General features: G+C 33.6%; 6 protein-coding genes across 6 annotated transcripts; 3 read left to right on the top strand and 3 right to left on the bottom strand.

Moving 5' to 3' along the window:
* The first annotated feature begins 295 nt into the window (after positions 1-295).
* Positions 296-1,264, top strand: FA14DRAFT_159466 (putative HIS3-imidazoleglycerol-phosphate dehydratase). Its single transcript, XM_025498225.1, has 3 exons — positions 296-946; positions 1,016-1,101; positions 1,169-1,264. Exons 1-3 carry the CDS (start codon positions 420-422, stop codon positions 1,177-1,179), a joined length of 624 nt encoding a protein of 207 aa, XP_025357696.1. The 5' UTR covers positions 296-419; the 3' UTR covers positions 1,180-1,264.
* Positions 1,204-2,286, bottom strand: FA14DRAFT_141600 (uncharacterized protein). Its single transcript, XM_025497143.1, has one exon. The coding sequence runs from the start codon at positions 2,236-2,238 to the stop codon at positions 1,270-1,272; it is 969 nt and encodes a 322-aa protein (XP_025357695.1). The 5' UTR covers positions 2,239-2,286; the 3' UTR covers positions 1,204-1,269.
* Positions 2,287-2,487: 201 nt separating this feature from the next.
* Positions 2,488-2,854, top strand: FA14DRAFT_141599 (uncharacterized protein; the record flags this gene model as incomplete). The annotated part of the gene is made up of 2 exons (XM_025497142.1): positions 2,488-2,581; positions 2,653-2,854. 2 exons carry the CDS (start codon positions 2,488-2,490, stop codon positions 2,823-2,825), a joined length of 267 nt encoding a protein of 88 aa, XP_025357694.1. The 3' UTR covers positions 2,826-2,854.
* Positions 2,855-2,895: 41 nt separating this feature from the next.
* On the bottom strand, positions 2,896-4,695 carry FA14DRAFT_187499 (nagb/rpia/CoA transferase-like protein; the record flags this gene model as incomplete). Its single annotated transcript, XM_025501606.1, has 2 exons — positions 2,896-3,472; positions 3,537-4,695. 2 exons carry the CDS (start codon positions 4,693-4,695, stop codon positions 2,922-2,924), a joined length of 1,710 nt encoding a protein of 569 aa, XP_025357693.1. The 3' UTR covers positions 2,896-2,921.
* A 178-nt stretch (positions 4,696-4,873) lies between these two features.
* Positions 4,874-5,622, top strand: FA14DRAFT_159464 (phosphoribosylglycinamide formyltransferase). Its single transcript, XM_025498224.1, has one exon. The coding sequence runs from the start codon at positions 4,888-4,890 to the stop codon at positions 5,584-5,586; it is 699 nt and encodes a 232-aa protein (XP_025357692.1). The 5' UTR covers positions 4,874-4,887; the 3' UTR covers positions 5,587-5,622.
* Positions 5,623-6,929: 1,307 nt separating this feature from the next.
* FA14DRAFT_13729 (uncharacterized protein) lies at positions 6,930-9,026 on the bottom strand. The gene has a single exon (XM_025497033.1). It carries the CDS (start codon positions 8,732-8,734, stop codon positions 7,346-7,348), a length of 1,389 nt encoding a protein of 462 aa, XP_025357691.1. The 5' UTR covers positions 8,735-9,026; the 3' UTR covers positions 6,930-7,345.
* Positions 9,027-13,405: the final 4,379 nt, after the last annotated feature.

Genomic DNA, 13,405 nt, shown 5'->3' with positions numbered 1-13,405 from the left:
CGGTCTATGACCTTTACGTTGTTGAACTTGACCGGAGGAAGACATCCTTTCGAGCGGAGTAAGGGATTGCCTCCTCTGAGATGATGATAGTATAGAAGGAAGAAGATTGATTCCCGCAAAAGGAATGTTTGTGCATATACAGGATGATCAAACAGTTTTTTATTTTCTTTTTTTCTCGGACAAAGAAGGACAGAGTTTTAAGCTGGGGAAGTGCAGCGCGTCACTTGAGCGCAAGTCGTCGTTGGAATGCTGCCAAGGCTTTTAAAACAACAACAAACAACAACAACACGCTTACCCGAACTCCGAAGCCCTTGTCAAACTTAAAGCGGCTAAAAGTTGAGTCAAGAATTTGTATGCATGCAGATCTACACAAAGTTGATTGGACAAAGATCTTCCCATATTAACACCATAGCACAAAGATGGCAACAAACACAACTGCATTCGCTGTTCGAACAGCAACAATTCAACGAAAGACAAATGAAACAAACATCACATGTACACTTGCACTTGATGTTCATCCAACATTCGCTCCTCAAGTAATCAATGTCAAAACTGGAATCGGATTTTACGATCATATGTTACACGCTTTGGCCAAACATGGTGGAATGTCATTAGAGATGAAATGCGATGGAGATCTATGGATAGACGATCATCATTCAGCAGAAGATTGTGCTTTGGCTTTGGGAGAAGCTTTCAAGCAAGCTTTAGGTCCTGTAAAAGGTATCAAGAGATACGGAACAGGTCATGCTCCATTAGATGAAGCACTTTCAAGAGCAGTGATCGATATTTCAAGTAGACCTTATTGCGTCGCTGAACTAGGTCTCAAGCGTGAAAAGATTGGTGACCTTTCGTGTGAGATGATCCCACATATCTTCCATAGCTTTGCCATGGCTGCAGGTGTTACATTGCACGTTGATTGCTTGCGTGGCGACAATGATCATCACAGGTATGTATTCGGAGGACTCCCATTGAAAATGCAGATACTGACAAATACTTCCTCTTCTTGACTCAAAAGATCCGAATCGGCATTCAAGGCATTGGCACTAGCTATCAAAGAAGCAGTATCAAAAACAGGTCTAGACGATGTTCCATCGACAAAGGGTGAGTATATATGTGTGAAGCTGTCTTCTCGAAATATCAGGCTGACAATGTTCTCTCACTCTAACAGGTGTTTTGTGATGACTCATGTGTACATAATGAAATGTGACATTTATATTTGGATTGATATGTATACAAGAGATGCGCTGAGAGCAGGGAAACGTACTATTATTACACTTGACCGAGAGATGCTTTAAGTTGCAAAATCCCTTCCCTTTGGTCTGGTGGTAAGGCGGCAATTTGATCAGGTGTGAGCTTGAGAACTTCTTCCAATAGAGCACGTTGATCATCCGGAAGATTGTTCACTTGACCGCCTTGTTGAGGGGGAGGAGGTCCACCGTACGGGCCAGAATGCATGCCATCAAATGGTGGAGGTTGTCCGTATCCCATATGAGGTGGTCCTTGTGGTGGATGTTGTTGGAATTGCTGTTGCGGTGGTGCTTGTTGAGGTGGGACTCCCAATGCACCAGATTGTGTAAGAACTCGCTCTAGAATACTACCATCCACCACATTCATCATCAACATAGCTTGGAATAATGCGTATGCTAATTGAGGGTGACCGTTCAATAGAATTTTAGCTTGATCCGGGTTCATTGTTGCCAAGCCTTTCATTTGTGATAGAATGTCAAGTAATTGATTTGGTGGTAAAGCAGCCAATGTTTGCGAGATTGCATCCGTTGCGCCTATTCCCGGCTGTAGTTGTTGTCCTTGTGGTAGATTAGGCGGCAGCTGTTGCGGTTGCTGAGGTGGTGGACCAGATTGTCTATTTTGTCCTTGTGGTCCCATAGTTCTTCTCGCAGGAGGTCTTCCAGAAGCCTGTAAAGGTTCTTCACCTTCAACCTGTCCCATTGAAGTTGTTCTTCCTTCAAACATTGGATCAACATCTGCAAAACTGATTCTCATCGGTCTACCACCAACTTCTTTTTCATTTAAATTTCTAACTGCCGAAGCAGCAGTTTCACCATCTTCAAATTCACAAAATCCGTATCCTTTTGGTTTCCCGGTCTCACGATCAAAAACCAATCGAAATCCAACAACCGTTCCAACTTCACGAAAAACTTCAATTAATTGTTCTTCTGACATATCGTATGGGATATTGCCAACAAAAACAACCCTTGATCCTCTCTGTGCACCTGACATGATGGTGATGATATAGAATGATACTATACAATTCACTGTGTGATGGTGATGGCAGTTATGAACATCATCTTCTAGCGGGCATGCATGAAACGCGCCTTCAAGTTGCGTGGGCATGGGCGTACTCTTGCACGTGAATATCTCAAAGCGTGTGTTGCATACACTGGCCCATCTCCAATTCGAGAAATTGCAATCACAATCACCACCACACCATCAACACCCTCTTCACCTACACGACCACAATCTTCAATAATGGCTGTGTTGACAAGTGTTTTGAGTTATGCCGGCCTTGGATTCGCAACAAGATGCTATGCATTGGGTATTCAACGTCGTAACGTTTTAGAGAGTAAGTAGGCGTGTCCCACATACAGAAGGATTGATGGACTTCTTGGCTGATGATTGCGCTTCCCATTACAGATTTGGGAGGACATGCTGCTCTAATGACAGCTTTCGGAGCGGTAGGATACTACTTCCATGGATTAGAAGGACGTCAAAATCAATCCATTCAAGCAAAGAAGGAACAAATTCTAAAGAATCGTGAAGCTCTAGCCGCACTACATCAGACCGATGGAGATGGAGATGAAGAATAGATGCGGGAAGAGTATATGATATAACTCGGTTTAATGGCATAAAATCTAACGCTATCAGAAAACAATCATTAAAGGCATGACATTATTAAGGCGGTCCTATTGACCATACAAAACACTCTTATAGTCACGTAAGATCACACCAACACTTTCCGGTCCACTTAGACCAACTTCACTGGCCACAGCAGTAACGTATCGTGGCGGGGTGAGGTCGTACAACAGATTTACAGCGCCTAAAGCGTCTGATTTCTCCCATTCTTCCTTGGTGATCATTTCAGCTAGAGGTCCTTGTTGATCATCTTCTAACGACAAAGCATCAGCGTTTGGAATTGTGGAAGATGGCTTTGTGATTTGTCTTGGTCGTAAGATTGCACTTGGATCTCCTGCTTCATTCACTACGAAACCGTCCAATTGAACACGTTCACTGAACTTATATGTTTCACAGCAAACGATCACCGGCACACCTTTGGCTTTGGCCATCATGGCACAAGGGGCCGTTCCCGCACGGGCATACAAAGCTCCATTTGCTAGAAGAGAAGCTGTTCCTAGCAGAACAATCGACGCTCTAGATACTAAAGTGCTTAGACTTGTTAGTAAACCATAGGTGCACGGGATGCCCACTTCTGTTAAGCTTGCCAGTAGTTTACGGCCTAGAAAGAATGTAAGAGAATGTTAGTAAGGGTATGACTCACGGATATTTATACAGTGACTCACCTTCACACAACGGTCTGGCATCAACAATAATGACTGAAAATCGCGTTCCGCGTTGCCATGCTTCGATTAGAGTTTGCTGTACAACACTGCTTTTGCCGAATGTGAGAACGACTGCGCCATTTTTTAGCTTTCCAGATGCCAAAGTTGTAGCAATGACACGGGTTGCATATGTGATACGATCCCGTACAAAATGATCGATCCGTGAAACGATGTGATTCTTCGATTGAATCTCATCCAGATCTACTGGAGTGACACTGATCTCATATTTCAGATAACGAATTGCATGTCCTGCACTTGCGCCTAAAGGTCTTGCATTAACTAAGAATCCAATCTGTGGTCCTAATTTGGTCACCAGATCACGATTGAGTACTGCTCCTGGAGGTGTACGATAATCGACGATAAAGTCTCTCAATGCTTTCAATACCGCGATCGCACGAGCATCTGCGCCAACGATACTAAAAGAAGCAAGATGTTGAGAAGTTTTCAAAACGGAAGGATGAATTTGTGCACGATAAGAAGCTGAAACTATATGTTGTCTCATTTCAGGAGCAGTTTTTGCAACTGCAACATTTCCAAATAATGCAATTCCACCTAAAATTGAAGGTTTTGCGGGTGTTGCATTTGATCCTCCTCCGAATCCTTTCTCACCAATTGATTGACCTGTTATCCGATCTTGTCCTGAGGCTGTAGATGGTCGTGATCCAGGTTGCAATTGGTTAGGTCCTGCTTGGCTTCTAGGTCTTGCTGTATTGGCCGTATTGCCAGGAGCAGCTTGTCCTGAGGCTGTAGAAGGTCGTGATCCAGGTTGCAATTGACTAGGTCCTGCTTGGCTTCTAGGTCTTGGTGTGTTTGCTGTATTGCCCGGAGCAGCTGGACCACCTCTTCCCGACCCTGAAGAGGATGAATTATGTGCAGCACCTTCATTGCCTGAAGGTCCACTTCCACCACCACCTTGCCTGTTCGATCCAGATGAAGACTGTCCAGGGGTGTTCTCATTACCACCAGCTTTTTTATTTCCCGATGCAGCTTTGGCCTGTTTTGCTAATTTGGCTGCCTTTTTGGCTTCTTTTGCAGCTTCTCTTTCGGCTAAGACTTCTTCTCTTGACTTTTCGTCATTCTTTTTTTTTCCTTTCCCTGAACCTTCACCTTGACCTGACATTTTCGATGGAATGATGATGGTCAGGACAATTATAGGAAGAATCAAAAAAACGCGATGCAAGTCTGACTGTGCATTGATTGAACAAAGCGTCGGCCTTACACAGTGTGGATACGCCTTTGAGAAAAAAAGTTAGACTAGCTTAAAATTTGAATCTTCTTACACTTCTTCTTCCTCCATCAGACCTCATACAATATGGCACCAAAGAAGGTTGTTGTGCTAATTTCTGGATCAGGTAGTAACCTTCAAGCAATATTGGATGCAATACTGCAAAAAGAAGGCAAATTAAACGGACTTGCAGAAGTCACACAAGTTATCTCAAACCGAAAAGCAGCATACGGTCTTACAAGAGCACAAAATGTTGGAATACCAACGGCCGTCTTGAGCTTAAAGACATGGCAAGGAAAGAATGCCGGAAAATCAAGACAAGATTATGATGCCGTTTTGGCAAAAGCTGTTTTGGCTGGAGGGGAAGGTAAATCGGCAGAATCGATCAAAGAACAACAAGAATCAACATCTTCTTCTTCCTCACAAACATATACCAAACCGGATCTTATCATCTTGGCTGGGTTCATGCATATCGTATCACCTGAGTTCCTCGCAGTCTTGGATGGCGTCCCTTGCATCAACCTGCATCCAGCACTTCCAGGACAATTTGACGGAATCGAAGCGATCAAACGAGCACATGATGCATTTGCCGCGGGAGAATTGAAGGATGGAAAGACGGGTGTGATGGTACATGAAGTGATCGCAGAAGTGGATAGAGGAGCGCCAATTGTAGTACAAGAAGTTGAATGTCGTAAAGGGGAAACGTTGGAAGAACTTGAAGGAAGGATACATGAGGTAGAACATAAAATTATTGTAGATGCAACACACAAAATCCTGACACGGTGATTGTATGGAAGCAATGAAATGTGTCAAAGAGCTCGGAAATTCTGTGTGAGAAATAAAGGACACTCTTTGCGATGGACTTCATGCAATGCGCCATGAATGATAGTCCGTGTTGAGGGACGACTAGACCAGAATGTTGAAGGTAAGCAAATTGTTGCAAATCATTTTCAGTATATTACGTAGTTTGATCATAAGAGTAAGGCCGTGGGGCTATCGTTCGAAATGGCTTTGCGGCTGTGGCTGACATGATAGCGAGTAAGGTATATTCTTGTTGCTGATAGAGAGAGTTGGTGGGAAGCAAATTCCAACGTGGCATACAACTGGCCAAGACTTTAAGTACTGGAAACTATAACATCTACAAGTCCTTTCTCAGTGATATGTGTCGAATTATTCTTTTTCGAACAGGCGTATTGGACCAAAGGAGGTAACACATGTACACAACCATGCAGAGTTCGAACGACACACCAAGCTAATCAGCCCGTCCATACGGTATCAAAGAGTGTCGCTATCGTCGAGACCCTTAGATTAGCTCCAGCAATGACTTATCCTATCATACGGACACCGAGCTGTTCCATAGAACCTACCAAAGCAGGAAAGGTGACAAGGGTCAACTGAGAGAAATTAGACAAAAGATTCAAATCAGTATGCTATATATTCACCTGACCGATCCTTAGAAATCATCAAGGCAGGCAAGGCGACCAGAGTCAACTAAGAGAAACTGAACAAAAAGTTTAAGTCAATATGCTATATACTATTGAAAAGTATTGCTGTCGCCGTGACACCTAAATTAGCTCCTAATGAAGTGTCCTGATGTATTGACACCTAGCCGTTCCCTTAGAAAAGCAGATAAGGCGACGAGAATCAACAGTGATGGATAGGATAAAAGATTTAAACCTGTGTGCTATATAGACGCCTGACCGAACCTTAGAAAATGTCAAAGCAGGAAAAGTGACAAGAGTCAACAGAGAGAAACTGGTCAAGAAAAACAAACCAATGTGCTATATGCTATTGATACAAAGTGTGAAAGACGACGGCAGCGGCTGTGTTATATATACAATTGTTCATGTTTCATGATGTTTGAAACCACGTTTAAGTTTACGTTTAGCTTGGAATGTTTTAAACCGCAAGCCTATAGTAAAGATATCTATCTTTCTAATGGATCGCTATAGTTGAGACACCTAAAGTAGCTCCTAATGAGATGACCTGATGTATGAACACCGATCCGTTCCCTCAAAAAAGCAGACAAGGCGACGAGAGTCAACAGAGACGGACAGGATAAAAGATTCTACCAATATGCTATCTAGACATCGGACCGAACCGTAAAAAGTTTCAAAGCAGGTAAGGCGACGAGAGTCAATTGAGAGAAATCAGACAAAAGATTTAACACAACGTGCTATATAGATACCTGGCCGACCATTAGAAACTACCAATGTAGATACGGTGATGAGAGTCAACTGAAAAGGACTGTACAAAAGATTTAAGACAACGTGCTATATAGACACCTGAGCGACCCTTAGGTTTGTCAAAGCAGGCAAGGTGACGAGAGTCAACTGAGAGAAACTGGACAAAAGATTCAGATCAATGTGCTATATGGACAGCTGACCAAACCTCAGAATCTATCAAAGCAGGCATGGTGACAAGAGTCAACAGAGACAAACTGGACAAGAAAGAACAAACCAATGTGCTATTTGCTATTGATACAAAATGTGAAAGACGACGGCGGCGGCGGCGGTGGCAGCGGCTGTGTTATATATACAATTGTTCATGTCTCATGATGTTTGAAACCACGTTCAAGTTTACGTTTAGCTTTGAATGCGTTAAATCGCAAACCCATAGTAAAGATGTCCATCTTTCTACGAAAATCATGTGTTTGCGTGCCTAAGTCGCCAAGTTCATGTCCTTTCTTTCGAATGGTATCCAAACCTTCTTTTAGGTGTGATGGACCTACCAAGAAATCCGCTTCTTCTTGTTGTTGCAGAAATTCGGCTTCCAATTTGTCTCGGGTAAGTGAACTCATACTCGTACGTGAACCAGGCAAAGATTGGGCAACGGAAGTCTTACGTGCTGACGTATGACTGCCTGACTCTGATCGTGAATCGTGACTGGAAGCAGGCTTGTGCAGCTCATCCATCCCTAACGGTCTTCCACTCTCGATCGTGCTCAGCCCACTTCGATCATTATCAGCAGTGATGTACTCACGAGGCCGTTCAAGCACGCCTGCATTGAGTGTATCCAGGGTAGACGGTGTTCCATGAATAGATCCACTGCCAAACGGTTGATGGGCCGAACTGGAACTGGATGGTCTACTACGTGAAGATGCTTTCCTTGGCGTGGTAACATTGCTCAACTTCTTTCGTAGAGAAGGACTTTTCGAGCGCAGACTTACACCTAAGGAATTCACGCCGTTTGAGATACTTCCTTTTCTGCCTCCGCCACCACCACCGCCAAGACCAGAAATCGTATTTGCAGAAGGAGGTGTGTGTCCGGTAGATGAAGAGTTCAAATGACTGTTCTGCAAGAATTGCGGTGAAGAACTCGTTCCTGTTTGACTGCCTCTGCGTGGAGAAATGTGTCCACTCCCCGAGAATGCTGGTGTGGACAGAGGTGAAGTGCCGTTGTGATTGATAGGTCGAAGGGTAGGTGAATTGTATGCTGATTGAGCAGCTGAATAAGCAGCCATCGAATTACGCCTCTGTATCTCTGCATCCTTCTTTCTTGCCTCTTCAAACAAGGATGCATACGAATCCAAGTCTTCTTCATCATCGTCGTCATCGTCGCTTGAATCTGTGCTCAGATCCATATTGGCCATATTGGATGACAAACCTAGCCCTAATGCTGATGGTCTGATAGGTGCATGTGTAGATGATTGCCTTCTCTTTCCTCTGCCATTACCCATCGCATCCTCTCCGATCTTTGCATGAAGTTGACGTAGTGCATCCAAATACCCTGGATCATGCGCCTGTCCCTGATTATCGATTATCAAACTGGAGGAAGAAGATGGCATCGTTGTTGCACCGCCAGACAATCCCATCGTGACCATACGTGGACTGCCATGTTTGGGTGTTTTGATGTTATGGCTATGACCATGTCCGTAATGTGAAGATGCCAATAACATTGCTGGTGAATGTTTGGGGGATGAAGTTGCACTCATTTTTGAGGGTGAAGCCGAATCAGTAGGGTATTTATAGTGATGCACGATTGTATGCGTCGTTGTTGTTGTTGTTCTTTAGAATCGGCGTAAAGAAAGTGTACGACGCCTTTGCATATATCAACCCCGGACGACGACGTACACACTTCCTGTGTGTTTTCGCTGCCGGTCCGTATTCCAGTGAATAGGTTTACGGATTGCTGTTAGCCGTTCTTTTTTTGTTGAAGGTAGAAGTTGCGGCAATTAATTTTATCCTTCGGATCAGAGCTTTTGTCAATTCCTCCACCAAAGGTTCATTTACCTGTTGTTTTAAATGACGGATGTTCCTGAACCGTGTTTTTCTTTGCAAAGGATTAAAGTCGGATTAATTCCATCCTCTTGGCTAAACGAGCGGAAAAACAATCGGATCGTGTGTAGGAGAAAGCAATGATCATAGCATTGTCAAAGTCTTTTTTCTTTCTTTTTTTTGTCCCCGTTGACTTGCCTCTTGGAGGACACTAATGTGTGTGTGTCATTAAAACTTCAAATGCAATGTCAGTTTAAACGGGTGCAGAGTGCGGCAGCATTTCTATGTGTATTGTTCACAGGCTAATACGCTAAATTGCAATCGTTCATCCGCGGCTCTCTCTTTTGCCTTGGCCTTTTGAGAGAGAGAAGCTTGCTTATGCACAGCTTATGCATCATACCCTTTCTGTTCCTTAAATGCCTGCCCTTCTTTTCCGGAACCGAATCATGACCGATTTCCTGCGCGTGCGCACAAACAACAACAAAGTTTTCTTCACAACGCTCTCTCTTCTCTCTCTTGTAATCGGCGATACCGAGAATTCCGAAGATAGCATCAATCAAATGTTTTGTCAGAGGACCCCAAAAGAAAAAGACCCAAAGTGGAGACTCCAATGTCAGGTCTAGGCTACGCGGCCGAAAAACTTGCATAAAGGTACTTTCCCAGCCTTTTTTGATAGCTTTTTTAAAAAAATGTGCACAAAACCAGTATGAAGATTTTAGCGCGCGCACGCGCTAAAATCTGAATTGTATTTAAAAATTTGTAGTTAAAATAAATTTTATATATAAAAAAAGAAACGCAACCGATTCGTACGATTCTTTATATACATATTAAATTGAGTTATATTTATTTAACCGATTCGTAAAAGAATCGATAGATTCAGTAGGGAAACCTTTATTCTTTACTATATAATATTAAAACTAGAGAAATACGAACCGCGAACTAGACACGGTATAAAAGAAATATATTCTTTTCCTATAGAATCTTATTTATTCTTATTATTATCTATTATAATTAATAAGAATATCTAATCTTTTAGTAAGAAGTATCGATCTTCTTTATTATATATATTATTTAAAAAGTAATATAGATTATTATCTTATTAAAGAAAAGTTTAATTATTTTAAAAATAATTAATTATAATTTAATAAAAACTAAATATATAAATTAAATATAGATTTTATTAAAGAGATTTAATATTTTAAATATATCTTTATATTTTAATCTAAAAATAAGATAAGAAAAATTAAATAAATTAATATATTATTATATAAAAAATAAATAAATAAAGATTCTTAATTAAAATTTAATTATAAATATAAAATAAATATAAATATATATTATCTTAATTTATAATATTATATAATTATAATAATTAATAATAAATATTAATATAAACTTATATATCTTATATTTATAAAAATTATAAATTATTTATTATAGATTAATATTTATTTTAAATTATTAATTTTTAAAAGATATTTTTTTAAGAATATTATAAATATCTTTTATTAAGATTCTTATATTATAAATAGATTTTATTAAGATTCTTATATTATAAATAGATTTTATTAAGATTCTAATAAGAGTTTATAATATCTAATTAGTAAAAATAATTTAATAATAAAGAAATATATCTAAAATATTATAAATAAGATTTTAAATAAAATATCTTAGAAATATATAAGTTTTTAAAAGAGTATTTAATTTTAGATTAAATTAATTATTAATTATAGAGATTAAAATTTTATAAATCTTATTATTAAAAATAATAATATATATTATTATATATAATTAATATATTTTTATATTAAATAATAATTAGATTAATTTTTAAATTTAAATATAATTATATTTTATCTAGATTTAATATATTATATTAGAATAAAAATAAATTTAAATAAAAAAAATATTTTATATATTAAATTTAAAATTAATTAATTTAAAATTAATTTTAATTATTTTAAGAAAAAAAAAAAAGATAAAAAAAACCTTTTAAACTTTAAAATTTATTATAGATATAATTAAAAAAGTCTATTTATATATTTTATTTATATTTAATCTTATAATAAGAAAAAAAACTTTAATTAATTTTATATTAATAAATATTAAATTATTATTATTATTAATATAATAATTTAAAAGACTTAAAGAAAATTATAAATTTAAATTAAAAATAATAATAATTAATTATTTATTTATAAAGATATATATAATTAATATTATTTAAAAATTAGATTAAAAGATTTTTTATTATTATTTTTATATCTTATAAATAATATATAAAAAATTATAAAATAAAATTATCTATCATAATTTAAAAATAAATTTAAATAAAAAAAAATATTTTAAATTAATTTATTTAAAAGATTTTAAAATCTTATTTATAAAAAAATAAATAAATAAAAATTTATAATTTAATAAGATAATTATTTTATTTTCTATTAAAAAAAATATATTTAAATTTAATAAGATTTATATTTAGATTATTAGATTTTCTTTAATAGAAATAAATAAACTAAATTTATCGATATAAATAATCTAATTAAAAAATAATATTTATAATTAAAAATAATATATTTATTTTACTTATATATAAAATAAATAGATTTCTTAATATTTTAATTAATAATTTAAATATTATCTAATTTTTTTTAATATAAATATTATTTTTTCTTTAAAATCTAAAAATAAAAATTTAATAAGAAAAAAAAAAGAAATAAAAAAAATAATATAAATCGATAAGACTATTCTATAAGATATAATAAAAACTAATAAAAATATTAAAATTAATAATAATTTTATTATAATTTAATCTTTCTTAAATAATTTAAAATAATATAAAATTATATTAAAATATTATATAAATAATAATATATTTTATATTTTAAATTATAATTATAAAGTTTTTTAAAAAGTTAAATATATTTATAAATATTATTTTATAATTATTATTTTATAAAACTTTATAATTAAATTAAATAATATAAAAAAAAGATATTTAAAAATATTTAAAATAAAAAAGAATCTTTAAAATAGTTAAAATAAATTATATAAAGATCTTTAATATTTTATTAAAGATATTTAAGATATATTAAATAAAAATCTTTAAAATATTATTTAAAATAATAATTTTAAATTTAAGATTATAATAAAAAATAAATATTTAAAAAAAAAGAATTAATATATATTTAAAAATCTAAAAGAATCTTATTATTATTATTAAAAATTATTAAAATATTTTTTCTTATAAAGATAATTATAAAATAATATAGAAAAAACTTTAAGAAATTAATAAAACTCTTTTATATATTAAATATATATAAAATAAAATTATTACTCTTTTATTTATTTATTATATTTTATTAAAATCTTTTTTATTTATAAATCTTTCTTTTTTTAATAATTAAAATTTTTTATAAATTATCTTTTTTATTTATTTTTCTTTTTTTAATAATTAAAATTTTTTATAAATTATTTTTTTTATTTAATTTTTTTATAAGTTTTATTAAATATAAAAAAAATAATATAAAATAATATAATTAATAAAAATATAAAATTAAAAATATTTATTAAAAATTATTTAAATCTTTTTAAATAAAAAAATAAATTTTTTTATAAATTTATTTATTTATTTATTTAAATTAATTATTATTTAAAATAAAATTTATATAATCTAAAAATTAAAAATCTTTATAAAATCTTTAAAAGAAAAAAAAATATAATAAGATTATCTTATTTTTTTTTTTAATATATTTTTATTTAAAAATATTAATATTAAAATTTTAATTAAATTAAGATCTTTTATATAATTAATAATATTAATTTTTTATTTATTATATTTTTTATATTTAATAAAAATTAATAAAATTATAATTTTATATATTAAAATATTATTTTTTTTATATAATTTATATTAATTTTCTTTAATAAAATATAAGATATTATTATCTTTTTTATTTATTTTATTATATAATTTTTATATAATCTTATTATCTTTAATAAGATTTATATTAAAATCTAAAATATTTAATTAAATTATAATTTAATTATTTAGATTATTTTTAATTATTTAAATTAAATTATTTATAAAATTATTAATTTAATCTTTAATAAAATTAATTATTATTTTAATCGATTCTTTATTAAAATCTTTAATTTTAATAAGATTATTATAATTATTATATTTTAAATAAATATAAATAATATTAAAGTCTTATATAATTAATTTATTATCTATAAATTATATTATTTTCTTAAATCTTTTATTAGATTATTTTTTATTAATTATATATTTTATTTATTTTAATAATATTCTTTATATATTTAATATAAAATTTAATAGTAATAAGATAATAAATAATTATAGAAAATAAAGATTTTATTTAAAT

This window comes from Meira miltonrushii (genome assembly GCF_003144205.1).
Source record: "Meira miltonrushii strain MCA 3882 unplaced genomic scaffold FA14scaffold_1, whole genome shotgun sequence".
Lineage (NCBI taxonomy): Eukaryota > Fungi > Basidiomycota > Exobasidiomycetes > Exobasidiales > Brachybasidiaceae > Meira > Meira miltonrushii.
Note: the sequence above shows the minus strand (reverse complement) of the source record. Positions and strands in the feature narration are given on the sequence as shown.

Coding starts and splice junctions, on each gene's coding strand:
- FA14DRAFT_159466 (XM_025498225.1), top strand. CDS start 420: ATGGCAACAAACACAACTGCATTCGCTGTTCGAACAGCAACAATTCAA. Junction 947..1,015: donor GGCGACAATGATCATCACAG/GTATGTATTCGG, acceptor TTGACTCAAAAG/ATCCGAATCGGCATTCAAGG.
- FA14DRAFT_141600 (XM_025497143.1), bottom strand. CDS start 2,238: ATGTCAGGTGCACAGAGAGGATCAAGGGTTGTTTTTGTTGGCAATATC.
- FA14DRAFT_159464 (XM_025498224.1), top strand. CDS start 4,888: ATGGCACCAAAGAAGGTTGTTGTGCTAATTTCTGGATCAGGTAGTAAC.
- FA14DRAFT_13729 (XM_025497033.1), bottom strand. CDS start 8,734: ATGAGTGCAACTTCATCCCCCAAACATTCACCAGCAATGTTATTGGCA.